We start from the raw sequence: 14,511 nt of genomic DNA on the forward strand, positions 1-14,511 counted from the left end.
AAGGAAATACATGTTGTTTTCTTAATTTAAAAAACTGTGAGTATTTTGCCTTCATGTATGTATTACAACATGTGTAAGCCTGGTGCCCACAGAGGTTGTATGCAGGCATTAGATCCCATGGAAGTGGAGTTATTGATGGCTGTGACCACTATGTAATTGCTGGGAACCAAACCCAGGTCCTTTTCAAGAGCAAGTGCTCTTAACTGCTGGACCATCTATCCAGCCAGAAATATGTTAAAGAATGTTTGCTAAATAAATAATAACATCTCTAGTAGATCCTAGTTTGCATGATCTTCTCATACTGTATCTGAAATCAGCAAAAACATGACTCTTCAAAATGCCCTATGCTCAAGATAGCCTACAGCAATAACTCACAACAGAAAAACACCAGCTTAAATTACTATTCCCATTTAAATACTTAGCACTGTATTTAGTTTATAAATGTATTGACATTATGCTAAATTATAAAGCAAAGTAAACAGGTTTGTATAGTATAAATGCTACTGCAAAAATAATGTTTCCCCACAGAATTCTAGACAATATATAATATTTCAATGTTAGGGAATTTTTTCATCTATTGTTTTCTGTGTAGCCAAGTTAGCTTCTTTCATGTTTTGCCATTTTGTGTGTAAAGGAATACATATAGTTTTTGTTACAACACTATTTTTATACAAATGGCTCAGGAAACTACCATGGATTTTCTTTAGTTTTCTCCCCTGCAAAGCAAGGCATCTAAAAATCTAACAGAAGAAACCATGCTGGGAATATTGGCCCTGACCTGGATCGCAGCACATGAGGAAATGGGGGGGGTTCTTGAGTAAGAGGCCATCCCACAATACACTGAAAGACTCTCCTGGGCTATAACCATCTCAAAAAATTGGGAGGGGCAAACTATAATAAAAAGCTATTTCCCTCTTGCCAACAATGAAAGAATTAAGTAATTAAGTCTTAGCCCTTCATCTGTGACTTGGGGGTTGGAGGGGAATCCTTTAGACTTCTGAGTTAGTAACATGGTTATAGTATTCCATTCCATCAACACCAACTAGTTACTAAGATTCCTATAAAAGGAGTGATCAACTTTCAAGGTGGAAGACCTAGGGTTTCTCCTGCAGACTTTTCAAATAATTACACATTCAACTAACTTACCAGCTCTCCCTACTTTGAAGAATGAACACAAAGTCTGAGCTAACTGTACCTGCCCGTGTCTATTTCAATCTACCAACTTTCTTAGCCTCACAGAGTCTTTTCAACCTCAGTGCCTGCCCTCTGCTGCACAGGACACAACTAATTTCAACTGCTGTCTATGCTCTTCATTGTCCTACCAAAATACTTTTCCCAGGAAGAGAAACAGAAGATCCAGAGTAACACTCACTTTCCATTCTTCTTCTTTCTTTTTTGACTCACTTTTCTTACTGCATGGTCTTTTCCACATGAGAAAAGTCAGTAACGGGAACCCCCTGGTACAACATTTCAGGCATCCCTGGAACCCCAGCACACAGATGAGGCAGGAATGCCATGAATTTGAGGCTAGCCTGGGCTCCAGAGTGAGACTATCTTAAAAAGAAAATCCACATTTACAAGAAAAAAAAATTTAAATTCCATTTTCAACATCTCAAATTAAAGGGTAAGTGTTCTAAAATGTCATTTTGATGTTATGTTGGTTATCTAAGCAGTCTTAATAGTATTAAAATGTTTAGAAGGATTTTGATTCTTCTTCAAGGAAAAAGCATTTCACATAAGAAAATTTCCACAATGCAGTCTTTTCTACTTTTAAGTGACAAAAGTCAAACCTTATATTAACTTTGGGAAATGGAGAGTGTCAAGCTGGAAACAAAAAAAAAAATGTTTTAAATCAGCGAAGGATACCTATAAAATAACTGCAATTCCAGACATCTCCATGAAAATTACATATGTTTTTCAATTGTAAAATTTTTATCACGTTAACCCCTTTTAGATTACAGCACCAAGTTACAAGCTAAGCCTCCAGTTTTATCGCTTGCAAGTACAGCAACACCAAGTTCGCTAACACTCTGCAACTGTCACCACCATCCTTTTGATTCAGAACATTTTTCTTTCCAAAACGAAAATCTGCACCATTAGGTAACAACCCCCACCCCCCGGACCCCCGCTTGCACTTCTTTAAAAGTAGAATAATTTGGATGCGTTTTAAAAAGTCTACAGTCAACCCCCGAAGTACAGAAGTTTTTCCACAAACCAGAATAAACAGATTTGGATAAACCGTATGGTTTGTTTTTTGTTTGTTTTCAAACTCAAGTCACCCGGCAGAGAACAACCAGAAGCCAACATGCTTACCTTCTTGGAAGCCTCGGGATGCAAGATCTGCCTGACATGAAGCTGCCCGTCAGTACACAGACAGAAGGAGGTTCCTACTCCGATGTTCAGTTCATTGCTCACTGACTGGTTAAACTGCAAGAGCAAGAACAGGAGGGATGCAACGAAAGCAGACTTTACAAGCACGTCCAAGTGGTCCAACTTCAAGATAACCAGAGGAAGCAGTCCTGAGGACTCTGAAGCCAGAGCCACGAGGGCCATATCACAAAGACCGCCCCTTCCCCTTTCCCGCGAACCTGCCCCTCGCCTCTAAGCAAGGACGCTTTCCAAACAATCTGCAGTTTTTTGCTTGGGAGAAGCAGCCCTTACAGTCAGAAAGAGACTATGGGAAGTCTCTTTTTACAGGTTGCCCTCGGATTACATCATTCCGTAGTGCTACCTTTTAAATGTTTGGATGTTCCAGCTTTAAGGCACCCATTTCCGATAAACTAGCGGGGTACAGAACGCTGTAAGGCGGGTAACCCTTTTCTTGGAAAACACTCTAGAAATAGCCTATTCCTTTAATAGGAAACTCGTGCGCTAGGGGCAGGAGCTGGGAGAGCTTGGAACATATATCGTGGCACAGGTGTTGAGACCCGCCCTATCCCGGATTCTAGCAACCGACAGCAGCCAGTTTTTAGGTCACCTCAATTCCAACTGGGGATCCCGCCAGCTCCACGGTGACCCAACAGCAGGTTCGTACTTGCAACCCCTCCCTGGGATTCCAATCAAGGCACTAAAGTAATGAGGAAGCCGAGCCTTTGGGGCCGAGACTTCAGGCAGACTTCGGGCGGGCACTCAGGTGCCAGAACTAGCGCGGGGTGACTGAAGGTCTGCCCCTCTAGGGCACGCACTCTACACGGCTCCGCTGCAGACTCAAGAGGGGCTGAGGTTGGAGTTGCGGGAGCCAGTATTCAAATTCGCTGAAATTCTCCCACCCAAACACCACTCGGGAGGCAACGGGAAGTCGAGCGAATGTCTATCTCAAGACCCTGGGGATCAGGAAGCCAAGCCCAGCAGCCCCCCCAGATCCCCGCCCCCACCCCCAGGCGGGGCTCCCACACTCAAGGCTGGGAGTCTCGCCACCCCGCCCCAGAAACAAGCGGAGACCGCCCCACGAGGGCGTGGAGCCACAGGGCTGGGTCGGGTCTGGGGGCGGCTGGGACGGGGGTGGACGGCGTGGCCCGGCCCAAACTGTCACCTGTCGGAGGGCTTGGTCCAGCTGGGGCGCGGAAGACAGGTTTTCGGCGTCTATTTTAGTTTCTTCTTTACAGTCCTCCGTCAGTTCCAACTGATCCGGTCTAACTAGTACTTCGTGCAACTGTCCCACCTCGGGGGGTGAAGAGTGGAGAATAAGGGATCAGCTCCCCTTTTGCAGTTTGGAAATTCTCTCTCCTCCCCGGCTTCCCCCGGGCGGCTCGAGGCTTTCCAGGCAGCCAACAGCAGAATCAAGGCTCCCTGAACGCCCAGGGATCCGGTCGCAGCTCCCCCGCCCCACCCCCACCCTACCCGGATCAACTCGCTGAGGCCCTGGAGGGAACCCCAGCACCCCAAGCACCACAGCCTGGCCCAGGCGTCCCACGACCGGCAGAGAACGCGGCTCGGCAGCGCGGGGCCTCTCTACCTGGGCCAGGTTTCAGGAGACTGAAATGGCTCCAACCAAGGTGGTTGGCCACCAGGTTTGACTCTACTATGGATCCTCTAGGCCTCGGGGCCCCGCTTCAAAAGCGTGCAAACAAACAAACAAAAAAAAAACAGAAAAGAAAAAAGAAACCCTCTGTCTCCTCTCCAACTGCTACAATTAAGTTCTTGCCCCCCTCCTTGCTTGAACCCGAACGTGGTGAAGTACCTTCTTGTTGGCCAAGTCCACGACTTTCCATAACAGCAGGATCAGCTCCTTCTCATCCGAACCCAGCTTGGCTCCGGTGGCCCCAGCAGTGATCCCAAAAAGCACCACCAAGTAATCCGGAGACGCCGTCATGACGATAGGTGGGGAGGGGAGGAGGGGGTCGGGAGGTGGCGAGGTGGGGTTGGAAGTGAGAACGAGAAAACCTGTGCTAAAACCCTCTTCCTCCAAGAGAAAAAGAAAGCGCCCACCCCCCTCCTCGCGGCCGCCAGGGCAAAAGGCGGTAACCAGCCACCCAAGCCCACACCTGGCGGGCGCTCCACACCCAGGGCAGGAAGGGGGGGTGGAAGGAGGGAGCAGCAGGCCTGCCCTTTCTCTGTCCAATTGCCGGTGCGTCTCTGAAAAAGCCGAGGAGCCCGGCTGCACCCCCGGGAGGCGCGCGCAATGGCTGAAAGCTTTTCTGTTTTGGGATGTGGCTTTACCTGCCCGCCCCTTTCCCCCTCCCCCACGTGGTGCAGGTAAGAGACACCTGGCGGCGCCCGCCCATTGGCTTCTTCAAACCACGACGTGGCAGCGGTGGGGGGGGGCTAGAGGAGGGAGAGGAGGGGGCGGGAGACAAAGGCTGGATGAATGGGGAGGCGAGGGCTGGAGGGGAGGAGGGCAGGAGGGAGGGGCAAGGAAGAGCCGGTTGTCACCCGCAGAGTAGCCAGGGCCAAAACGGGAAGGGGTGGGGGGCAAAGGACCTGCGACGGCGGGGAAGGGTCCCTGCTTGAGGGGACGGCGAGGTGAGGGAGCTGGAGGGAAGCCTTGGCCAAGGTGGGGGAAGAAGCTGAAGGGTCGCGCGGAAGGCCAAGGCGCCAGGAGGCAAAAGCAGGCCAGAGGTGAGGCCCAGGGCGCGGCGTCGGGGAGGGACCGGCCTACGTTCGCCCGGGAAGGAGGTGCGGGCAGTTGCGGAACCCGGGAAAAGCCGCTCCTGAGCCCAGCACACCTTCCAGGGCAGACAGCGGCCGGAGAAGCCCTGCGAGCCCTGCCCGTCCCCGCGCGGGAGCTGGCGCTCGCTCTCTCCACCTCGGGACGAAGACCACCCCCCATTAGCCGAGAGCCCGACGCCGGGCTGGCTCGGCGCACCCCGGGACGCAATCACAGCGCCCACAGCAGCTGGGGAGGAAGGACCTGCGGCTCCTTCTCTGTCGTACACTTCGCTGTATCGTCGTCGTGCCGGCTGCTAGTTTGAGACCGGAACGCCCTCCAGGACTAGAGCAGTTAACTGATTTGCCTTGAATACGAAATAAAATTCATCTGCCCCGCAGGCCTCATAAAGTCCTTCCTGAATCGGGCCAAACAAGCTTTTTGCTAAATTTCCTGTCCTATCCCCACGCTCTCCACTCCCGCCACTTGAATTTGTTCTTGGGGTGTCACTTGACCAAGGCCTCCAGCTCAATTCAGGACCACAGACTCTTGCGTCACCAGCAACTCCACCCCCAGCCCCCACCACGAGCCACTCACGGCTGGGTAGGTCATGTTGACATTTTAGAGAAGTGCTAGAGGTGTAGTTCCCGTGAGTTTTCTGTTTCAAACCGCCTACTCTTGGGAACCGGATTTTATCCGGAATATTACTAGCGTGGCGCCGGGTTTTCGGCCCCGTGTATTCTTGATATGAAATGATGAAGCCCCCACATCCTTGTAACCCCTGGAACCCATCAGTACCCTCCTGGGGCTGTTTATCAGGGGAAACTAGAGATCAGGCTTTCCCACTGGGAGCCTAGACTCTGGCGAGTAGGGAGAGGAGTCGAAGGCCCGCAACGCGCGTTTCCCGGTAAGGCAGGGTGCGGCTGGAGGCCGGTGGCGGACGGTGCAGGTGGCAGCGGCATCCGGGAGAGCGGGTGGAGGCCTGGCTCGCACTCCGCCCCCGAGAGGGCGCTGGTAACACCCGGGTCCTCTCCTGGGCTTCAAGGACGCCTCGCAGCCCCGCCCTAGCCGCGGAGTCTCTGAGCCAACCTTCTCGTCCCTTGGAGTCGCGGGGGCTGGGACTGGGCGGGGGATCTGGAAAAACCACCCAGATTGCTTTGCAGTGGGCGAGGCCGCCTGGAGGAGCCGGTTCCCCCGAGAGCCGCTTCGCCTCGGGGTTCTCCACACTCAATTTCTCTGTTGCTCGCCTCTGTCGAGATTGGCAACACCTGGAGGGAGCACGGGCCTCGGCAGGAACGAACGCTCAGCAACCAGGCTGGGAGGCCCGACGTCAGGCCAGCGAATGGCGTAGAGAAAGTGATTACAACCGCACCTGAAGCGGCTCCAACAGCGCTTTGGAGTTTGGATTCATCGTTACACAAACGAGTTTCGACGGAAAGTCAGCGCTCTTACTGGGAGATGCCTCAGTAAGAAAACTAAAATCACGCATTTCATAGCTGCCCCTCTTTGCAGAGTCTTTCCTTCCCCATTTAAGAAAGCCGGATTCTCTGCTTCTAACATTAAAAAAAATAACAGCTTAATTTGTCCAACAAGTTAATTTATCTTAACAGAGGTTTTGTTCTTGAATAGATTCTCAAGGCTTCTAAAAGCCCGGCGTGAACTCTGCACTCAACAAATATGTATTGAATAAAAGAACGGAAGAAAAGGACATGCCGGCTGCAGGGTGTGGGTGGAGGGTTTTTGTAGATTCGAGAGCGAGCTGGGCAGGAGGCATCTGAAAGGGTCCAGAGTGAATTGAGTCTGAGCCATACCATGTGAGAAGTAAAAGAAGAACCTGCAGCATCCGCCAGGATACCAAAGCAGCAAAGGAGGGGCGGGTGCAGCCGAAATGACTGGGTTATATGGGGAAGGGCAGACGGGCCACTGTCTGGGCTGGAGTTCAGGGTAGGGGACCTGTAATAGAGACAGACTGAAGGATGCTGGGAGAACGTGCCCGTATCAGTTTTGATATGTTAATATGCGCCTCGGTTAGCCCTTCCACGGGCATTTGAGGTCTGATATACCAGCCTTTTGGGGCGTTGTCAGGGACTCAAGAAAGCTGGAATTCCGAATCCATCCCCCCACCCCTCCCGCCTGGGTTCTGCAGGTCCACCTGGGGAAGTACAGGCCACTTTGGAGCAGTGTGACTTGAAACCTGCAGGGACAGATAGACTAGGGAGAGAATGCAAAGTTAGAGGAGTTTAGAGGAAATTTTTATCTTGACTGTACACTTGTAACCTTCCGGCCCATGGTCCTGGTAGTTAGGAGAGGGCAGTACTAAGACCCGGGGGAAGGGGAGAGACCTGCACCTTCAGGAATAGACCGTGGGAAAATGTAGCCTGTTAATTGACAGGAGTATTTATCTGGAGTTCGTTTGACCTGTGAGAGATGGATGACTCTGAAGCTTATATGAATTTGTTTTCAGACAGGTTTTCTCTGTAACTGCCCTGGCTATCCAGGAATTCACTTTGTAGACCAGTCTGACCTCGAACTCACGGACGAGTGGTTGGTTACCGAGTCGTCAGTTTTGATATATAATAGGCACCTCAGCCATTCGTGCCAGGTTTGAGACCTGATGTAATTGTAGTAACATGCTCCCAGATTTTCAGCTTTCTTTTATGAGCTAGTTGTTAATTCATCACCATAAAGATGAGATTCTCAGTTGACAGTCCGCAGAAATAATCCCATCCCACCACCACCAATCAGGGTTTCTCTGTGTAGCCCTGGCTATCCTGAAACTCGATTTACACCCCAGGTAGCCTCAAATTCAGATTTTTCTGCCTCCCAAAGGCTGAGTTAAAGGAGTGTGCGCGCCCGCGCGAGCACCGCTTCCTGGCTGTGACTGAAACTTTCAACCACACAGGAATGGCTTTTGAAATAGTTGAATGAAGAACTTGAGTATTTCACAACAGAAAATCCCATTCTAAGCAAGGCTAGTCTGCATAAAATTTAAATCTCAAGTGTTCTATAAAGAATCAGCAAGCCAGCTCTTTTTTTCTTTTTTAAGACTTTGGGCATGGCAGTACATGGCTATAGTCTAGGCATTTGGGAGGAGGAGACTCAAAATCAAGGAGTCCTGGCTACATGAGAGAGACCCTGTCTCAGAAAATTTGATAACAACATAATGAACAGGCAATTTTCAGTAAAAAAAAATTGTAGATTAGATAGTATTGTATCACTTTTAGTTTCACAAATTTAGTATCACTGCTTAGGTAGGAGCATATCCTGGCTTTAAGGAAATATTAATTAAAATTTTAGGGATGAAGGAAAATGTTTGAAAATTGCTCTCCAGAGATTCAGACAAAATCCTTGTAGATGTTAATAGATGTAATGAGGGGTGGGTATGGACCCCAGGGTCGAGCTTCCTCACACACGCTGGGTGACACTCCGCAGCATCAGTGATAGGTGAGAAGATCCTTTGTACTATTCTCTATAACTCTTATGGCCACGATTGCTTCAGACTTCCCAGGCTTTTGTTTTAGCCTCTCTGGCGCCCTGCTGCTGCCATGCAGGTATTTAGCAAGGCTGGGTACCACATCTTTCTTCTATGGTGAAGTGACACTTCATTAGCATAGGACTTGTGTGTTTTTGTTGCTTTTCCTTGCTGAATAAAGGTAAAGAAAAAAAGGTTTTCTGTGGTTGTGGATTTATTTTTTATTGGGGTGTGAGCACGAGTATGTGCATGTTGAGCGTGGAGGACAGGACCTGAGTGATGGTCAGTCCTGGGCACTAAAGTCACTCCAGTTCAAGAACCCTAAGTGCTCTTAAGGGCTGAGTCTCCCCAGCCCCCCACCTTGTTCCTTATCACAGTCTTTTCTTATGCTTTAAGGCTGCCCTTAAGTGACCTTTCTTAGACTGAAGAGCTGGAACCTCTTCATTTCCTGCTCTTTTTCATTTTTCTTTTTCTTTTTTTGACAGCATAAATCTTATTTAATTATTTCCAATTGGAGATGAAGTTCATTGATCATTTTAGTAGTTTAGGTTCACTGTGAAACAGTCCAACAATATTAAAAAGTAAAGTTGTTACAAATAGTTTCAGAACCTCAAGATAATCCCTGCTACTGTTATGGTGGGTATATATCCCATTACAACTTTTGCTATGCATAAGCATACGTGTATTTCCAAGTTTTCTTTAAGTGGGATAGTGATATATATATATATATATATATATATATATATATATGTTTCATTACCTTTTTTTAAATTTTTTTTAAGTTTAAATTTGGATTAGAAACAAGGTTGCTTCACAAGTCAGTTCCAGGTCCCTCTCCATTTCCCTCCCCTCCTCCCGTGCCCTTCCCCCAATCCCCCCAATATCCCCTCATTTCCCCAGGGAGGGTAAGGCCCTCCATGGGAGTGTCCACAGTCTGTCATTTCATCCAGGGCAGGGCCCAGACCCTCCCCCCAAGAGTTCAGGGTGAGAGTGCACCTCATATTGTTGGATGGGAGTCCAAAGTCCGTGTGTATACTCGGGATGAATACTGATCTTCTGCCCAAGGCTCAATAGATTACCTAGGCCTCCTCACTGACACTCACATTCAGGGGGTCTTGATCAGTCCCATGCTGGATTCCCAGGCATCAGCCTGGGATTCAAGAGTTAACCCTTGTCAGGTCAGCTGTTTCTGGGGGGTTAAACCAGCCCAGTCTTAATCCCTTTGGTCATCAGTCCTCCCTCTCTGTTACTGGCTTTCTTGAGTTCAGCTCAGTACTTAACCAAGGGAGTCTGCCTCTTCTTCGATCAGCCACTGAATGAAGTTTCTGTTTCCCAGACTCTCTGGCCATAGGATTGTAGGCTGGCACTCCCCAGATCTATGTCTAAAATCCATATATGAGAGAGTACATGCCATGTTTCTCTTTTTGTGACTGCGTTACCTCACTCAGGATGGTTTCTTCTAGTGTCATCCATTTGCCTGCAAATTTCAGGATTCCATTGTTTTTTTCTGCTGAATAGTACTCCATTGTGTAAATGTACCACATTTTCTCTATCCACTCTTCGGTTGAGGGGCATCTAGGTTGCTTCCAAGTTCTGGCTATTACAAATAATGCTGCTATGAACATAGTGAAACAGAAATCCTTGTTGTATGAATGGGCATCTTTTGGATATATGCCTAAGAGTGAAGTTGCTGGGTCTTGTGGTAGGTTTATTCCCATTTTTCTGAGGAATCTCCATACTGATTTCCAAAGTGGCTGAACAAGTTGGCACTCCCACCAGCAATGGAGGAGTGTTCCCCTTTCACCACATCCTCTCCAGCATAAATTGTCGTTGGTGTTTTTGATTTTAGCCATTCTGACAGGAGTGAGATGGTATCTCAGAGTTGTTTTGATTTTCATTTCCCAAATGGCTAAGGATGTTGAGCACTTTCTCAAGTGCCTCTCAGCCATTTTAGACTCCTCTATTGAAAATTCTCTATTTAGTTCTGCAGCCCACTTTTTAATTGGATCCTTTAGTGTTTGGGAGACTTGCTTCTTGAGTTCTTTGTAAATTTTGGAGATCAACCCTCTGTCAGATGTGGTGTTAGTGAATATTTTTTCCCATTCCGTGGGCTTCGTTTTTCTTTCTTGAGACAGGATTTCTTTGTGTAACCTTGGCAACTCATTATATAGACCAGGCTGGCCTTGAACTCACAGAAATCTGCCTGCCTCTGCCTCCCGAGTGCTGAGATTAAAGGCGTGCACCACCACTGCCTGGCTGCAACTGAAATTTTCAACCACACAGGAATGGTTTTAAAAATGGTTGAATGAAGAACTTGAGTATTTCGCAACAGAAAACCCCAATCTAAACAAGTGTGGTTCTCTAACGTCCATTAATGCATTTACCAGCCAAGAAGTCTTTCGGGGCAAAAGAAGCTTGACAACCTCCCCACTGAGGAAGACATGAAGATCCCGAATAAGAATCTATCAGACAGGAATGAGGTTAAGGTGTTGAAAACACCCTCCCATGTGTTTGAGGCATTCTCTGTGTCTGTGCTCTGCAGTCGGAAGTCAAAAGCTGTCTTGACTTCTGGAGCCTGCTCAGATCCCCCTGAGCCTCCTCTGCCCAGTGCCAGCCTGCCTGGAGGAGCAACCCAGCAGGTCCCTATGTAAACTTCGAAAAGGTGAGGATGGAAGTGTTTATGTTCATGGGGGCCATTTTCTTTCAAGTCACCACCAGCCACACTCCCTGTGACAAACCTCCCAGGCTCCTGTAAGCAACTCTAATGCAAATCAAAGAGGTGAAAATAGAAGGGGAGGAGTTAGAAAGAGAAGGACCAGAAGAAATGTGGAGAGGACAAAAAAAAGAAAAGGGGTGTGAGTAGTTATGATCGAATAAATTTTATACATGGTTGACAATGTCATAATGAAACTATACAATATATTAATACATGCTCTTTTTTTTTTTTTTTTTGGTTTTTTGAGACAGGGTTTCTCTGTATTGTTTTGGAGGCTGTCCTGGAACTCGCTCTGTAGACCAGGCTGGCCTCGAACTCACAGAGATCCACCTGCCTCTGCCTCCCGAGTGCTGGGATTAAAGGCGTGCGCCACCACCGCCCGGCTAATACATGCTTTTTTAAGGAACATAAAGTATTGTTTTCTTATTTCCCAAGTCTTTGGCTTCCTTGTAGTCACTATCCCTTTGATAAAGGGCCAATGTTGCTAATATGCCAAAATATAACCTGGGGACCAGGAAATGGTTTTCTCCTTGCCTTGTGTGTGTTTGAAGTATATAGAATGTTATGTTGAAAGAGTACATTGGCAGAAACTGCTGTTTGGAGACAAAGGAGATCATTTTTATGATGGGTCTATATCTGCTCCATACAGTGTAGTCAGTACTCTATCACCTGGGACATCTCAGTGACAGCCTTAGTGGATGTTCAGTCATTCATCTGATACAGTTGACAGGCTTGTTGTCCCAAACAAGGTGTTAGGCACTGGAAACTCAATAGTAAATAAAAACAAACGCTGTCCTTGCTCAGTGAGGGGGATGAACAAATAGTCCTAAAGACAAATGCATAAGCATAAACAATGCAAGTGCTCTCAGAGTCAGGGTTCTGGGACTCCACATACGCCTCCAGGGAGACAGGAAATGGCATTTGAATTCCAATCAGCTAGTCAAGGTGAAATAACCAAAGGGAAAGAGCTGTCTGCACAATCAAGAGCTAAGGGTGGGTGGGCTCAGCAGACCAAAATCATCAAGGACATGCCCGACGGTCTGCGTAGAAGAGGACTTGGGAGTTACTCTTGCCTTGCTGTGTACAAGTGCTTGCCAAGGAAACTGATACTCCTCTCTCTCTCTCTCTCTCTCTCTCTCTCTCTCTCTCTCTCTCTCTCTCTCTCTCTCTCTCTCTGTGTGTGTGGGTGTGGGTGTGCATGTGCCTACAGAGGACAGATCAGAGGACACTTTTGGGGAGTTGGTTCTTTCCTTCGATCTTGGTGGTTGTTTGAATCTAGATCTCTTTTCTTGCTGCTGCTGCACACACTTCAGCTTCTAACAGTTGTCTCTGCTTCCCATCTCACCAGAAAAAAACTATGACAGCCCAGGCAGTGGTGGTGCACGCCTTTAATCCCAGAACTCGGGAGGCAGAGGCAGGTGGATGGATCTCTTGTGAGTTTGAGGCCAGCCTGGTCTATAGAGCAAGTTCCAGGACAGTCTCCATCCAAAACATACAGAGTAACTCTGTCTCAAAAAACCAAACAAAAAAAAAAAAAAGAAAGAAAGAAAGACAGCCTCCAAAACAATACAGAGAAACCCTGTCTCAAAAAACCAAAAAAAAAAAAAAAAAAAAAGAAAGAAAGAAAAGAATTGGTCATATCAATTTCCTATGGAAAAATAATGAATTGTATACTAGCAGTTTGAAATCATTACCTTAATCTTTTCTGAAATTTTAAACAAATTGATTTCCCTAAACCCCACTTTTGTTTCCCATATATTTATTTAATATATAAACATATTTCTATATACTACATTTTTTTAAAACAAGCTTTCATGTAACTTAGCCTGACCTCTAGATTGTTTTATGGTAGAGGATGACCTTGAACTCCTGATCTTCCTACCTCTACCTGCTGGGTCCTAGGCTTGGGCTGTAATCTTAGCATTTAAACTGTGTCTGGGATTAAACCCAGGGTGTCTGACTTGCTCATCAAGCATTCTACCAATTGAGCTATGTCCTCGGCACTGCTGCACGATTTTTTCCCTCTTCTACCTTCCTTCCTTTCATCCTTCCCCCTTTTAGTAATATTTATTTTATTTTAAATTATATGTCTGGTCAACAGAGTTCTAGGACAGTCTCCAAAGCTACACAGAGAAACCCTGTCTCAAAAAACTAAATAAGTAAATTATGTGTGTATTTGTGTCTCTGTACATGCACATGGGTGCAGTGCCTTTGGAGCCTGGAAAAGGCATAAGAGCCCCTAGAGCTGGAGTTACAGGTGGGTGTAAGCCAGGTTTGGTGTTGGGAATCGAACTCAGGTCCACTGGAAGAGCAGCCAGTGCTCTTGACTACCGAGCCACCTCTACCCTTCTTTCTTTTCTAACAGGATCTCATTCTGTATTCCTAATTATCCTGATACTATGTACCCCAGACCGGCTTCAAATTCCTGACAATACCTCAGCCTCTAAGCACTGGAGTTACAGGCCTGAACAACCATGCTGACAGCTCCTTCTACATGATATATAATGAAATCTATAGTCACCTGCCTTTTCCTTCCTAAACTCCAACAGTTTCCCAGATTGCTCCTTTCCTTTGTTACCTCTTCACTTTTTTTTTTTTTTTTTTTTTTTTTTTTTTTTGGTGGTTGTTGTTGGTTTTTTGAGACAAGGTTTCCTGTGTAGCTTTGGAGCCTGACCTGGAACTAGCTCTTATAGATCAGGCTGGTCTCAAACTCATAGAGATCTGCCTGCCTCTGCCTCCCGAGTGTGCCGCCACCACTGCCTGCTATCCTAGTAGTATCAACAATATTGGACCCATGCCACTGAATAAGCTAGCTCTGATCCAGTGTGTTACCACCAAAGGTTTGCCTCCAGAATTTGGTCTGGACATGAATAACTGAGCAGAGACTCATAAACTCTTGTCCTTGGCTCACAGGAAGGTGTAACAAGAGGCCACTCACACACACACACACACACACACACACACACACCTACAAGATACCCATCGAGAAAATTCTAGAGACCACTTTCTAAAAAGCTCAAGTTGAGCCCAGGTGATGGTGGGGCAAACCTTTAGTCCTGCGCTTGAGAGGTAGAGTCAGGCAGATCTCTCTAAGTTCCAGGCCAGCCTGATCTACAGAGGTAGTTCCAGTACAGTCAGGGCTACATAGAGAAACTGTCTCAAAAACAAAAAGCAAGCAAACAAAAAAGGCTCAAGTTAGGGAGAATTCCAGAGAAGAGGGCTGTGCCCTGCTCTGAG

The 14,511-nt window shown here is 47.3% G+C and overlaps 1 protein-coding gene and 1 long non-coding RNA gene across 3 annotated transcripts in view; one reads left to right on the forward strand and one right to left on the reverse strand.

Moving 5' to 3' along the window:
* The window catches only part of Esrp1 (epithelial splicing regulatory protein 1), a 54,979-nt gene extending 50,341 nt beyond the window's left edge, over positions 1-4,638 (reverse strand). The window contains 3 exon segments of the mRNA XM_040740977.1: positions 2,314-2,427; positions 3,533-3,661; positions 4,181-4,638. Coding sequence (XP_040596911.1) covers positions 2,314-2,427; positions 3,533-3,661; positions 4,181-4,312 — 375 coding nt within the window. The 5' untranslated portion in view covers positions 4,313-4,638.
* A 217-nt stretch (positions 4,639-4,855) lies between these two features.
* Positions 4,856-8,744, forward strand: LOC110340174. 2 transcript variants are annotated; one of them, XR_005875368.1, is made up of 3 exons: positions 4,856-5,058; positions 5,173-6,552; positions 6,716-8,744. It is a non-coding gene; the product is annotated as an uncharacterized LOC110340174 (long non-coding RNA). The 2 variants fall into 2 exon arrangements; XR_005875370.1 differs by lacking the exon at positions 6,716-8,744 and having other exon boundaries at positions 4,861-5,058; positions 5,173-5,993; positions 6,344-6,666.
* The last annotated feature ends 5,767 nt before the right edge of the window (positions 8,745-14,511 follow it).

This window comes from Mesocricetus auratus, unplaced genomic scaffold, assembly GCF_017639785.1.
Source record: "Mesocricetus auratus isolate SY011 unplaced genomic scaffold, BCM_Maur_2.0 Super-Scaffold_6730, whole genome shotgun sequence".
In the NCBI taxonomy this organism is placed as follows: domain Eukaryota; kingdom Metazoa; phylum Chordata; class Mammalia; order Rodentia; family Cricetidae; genus Mesocricetus; species Mesocricetus auratus.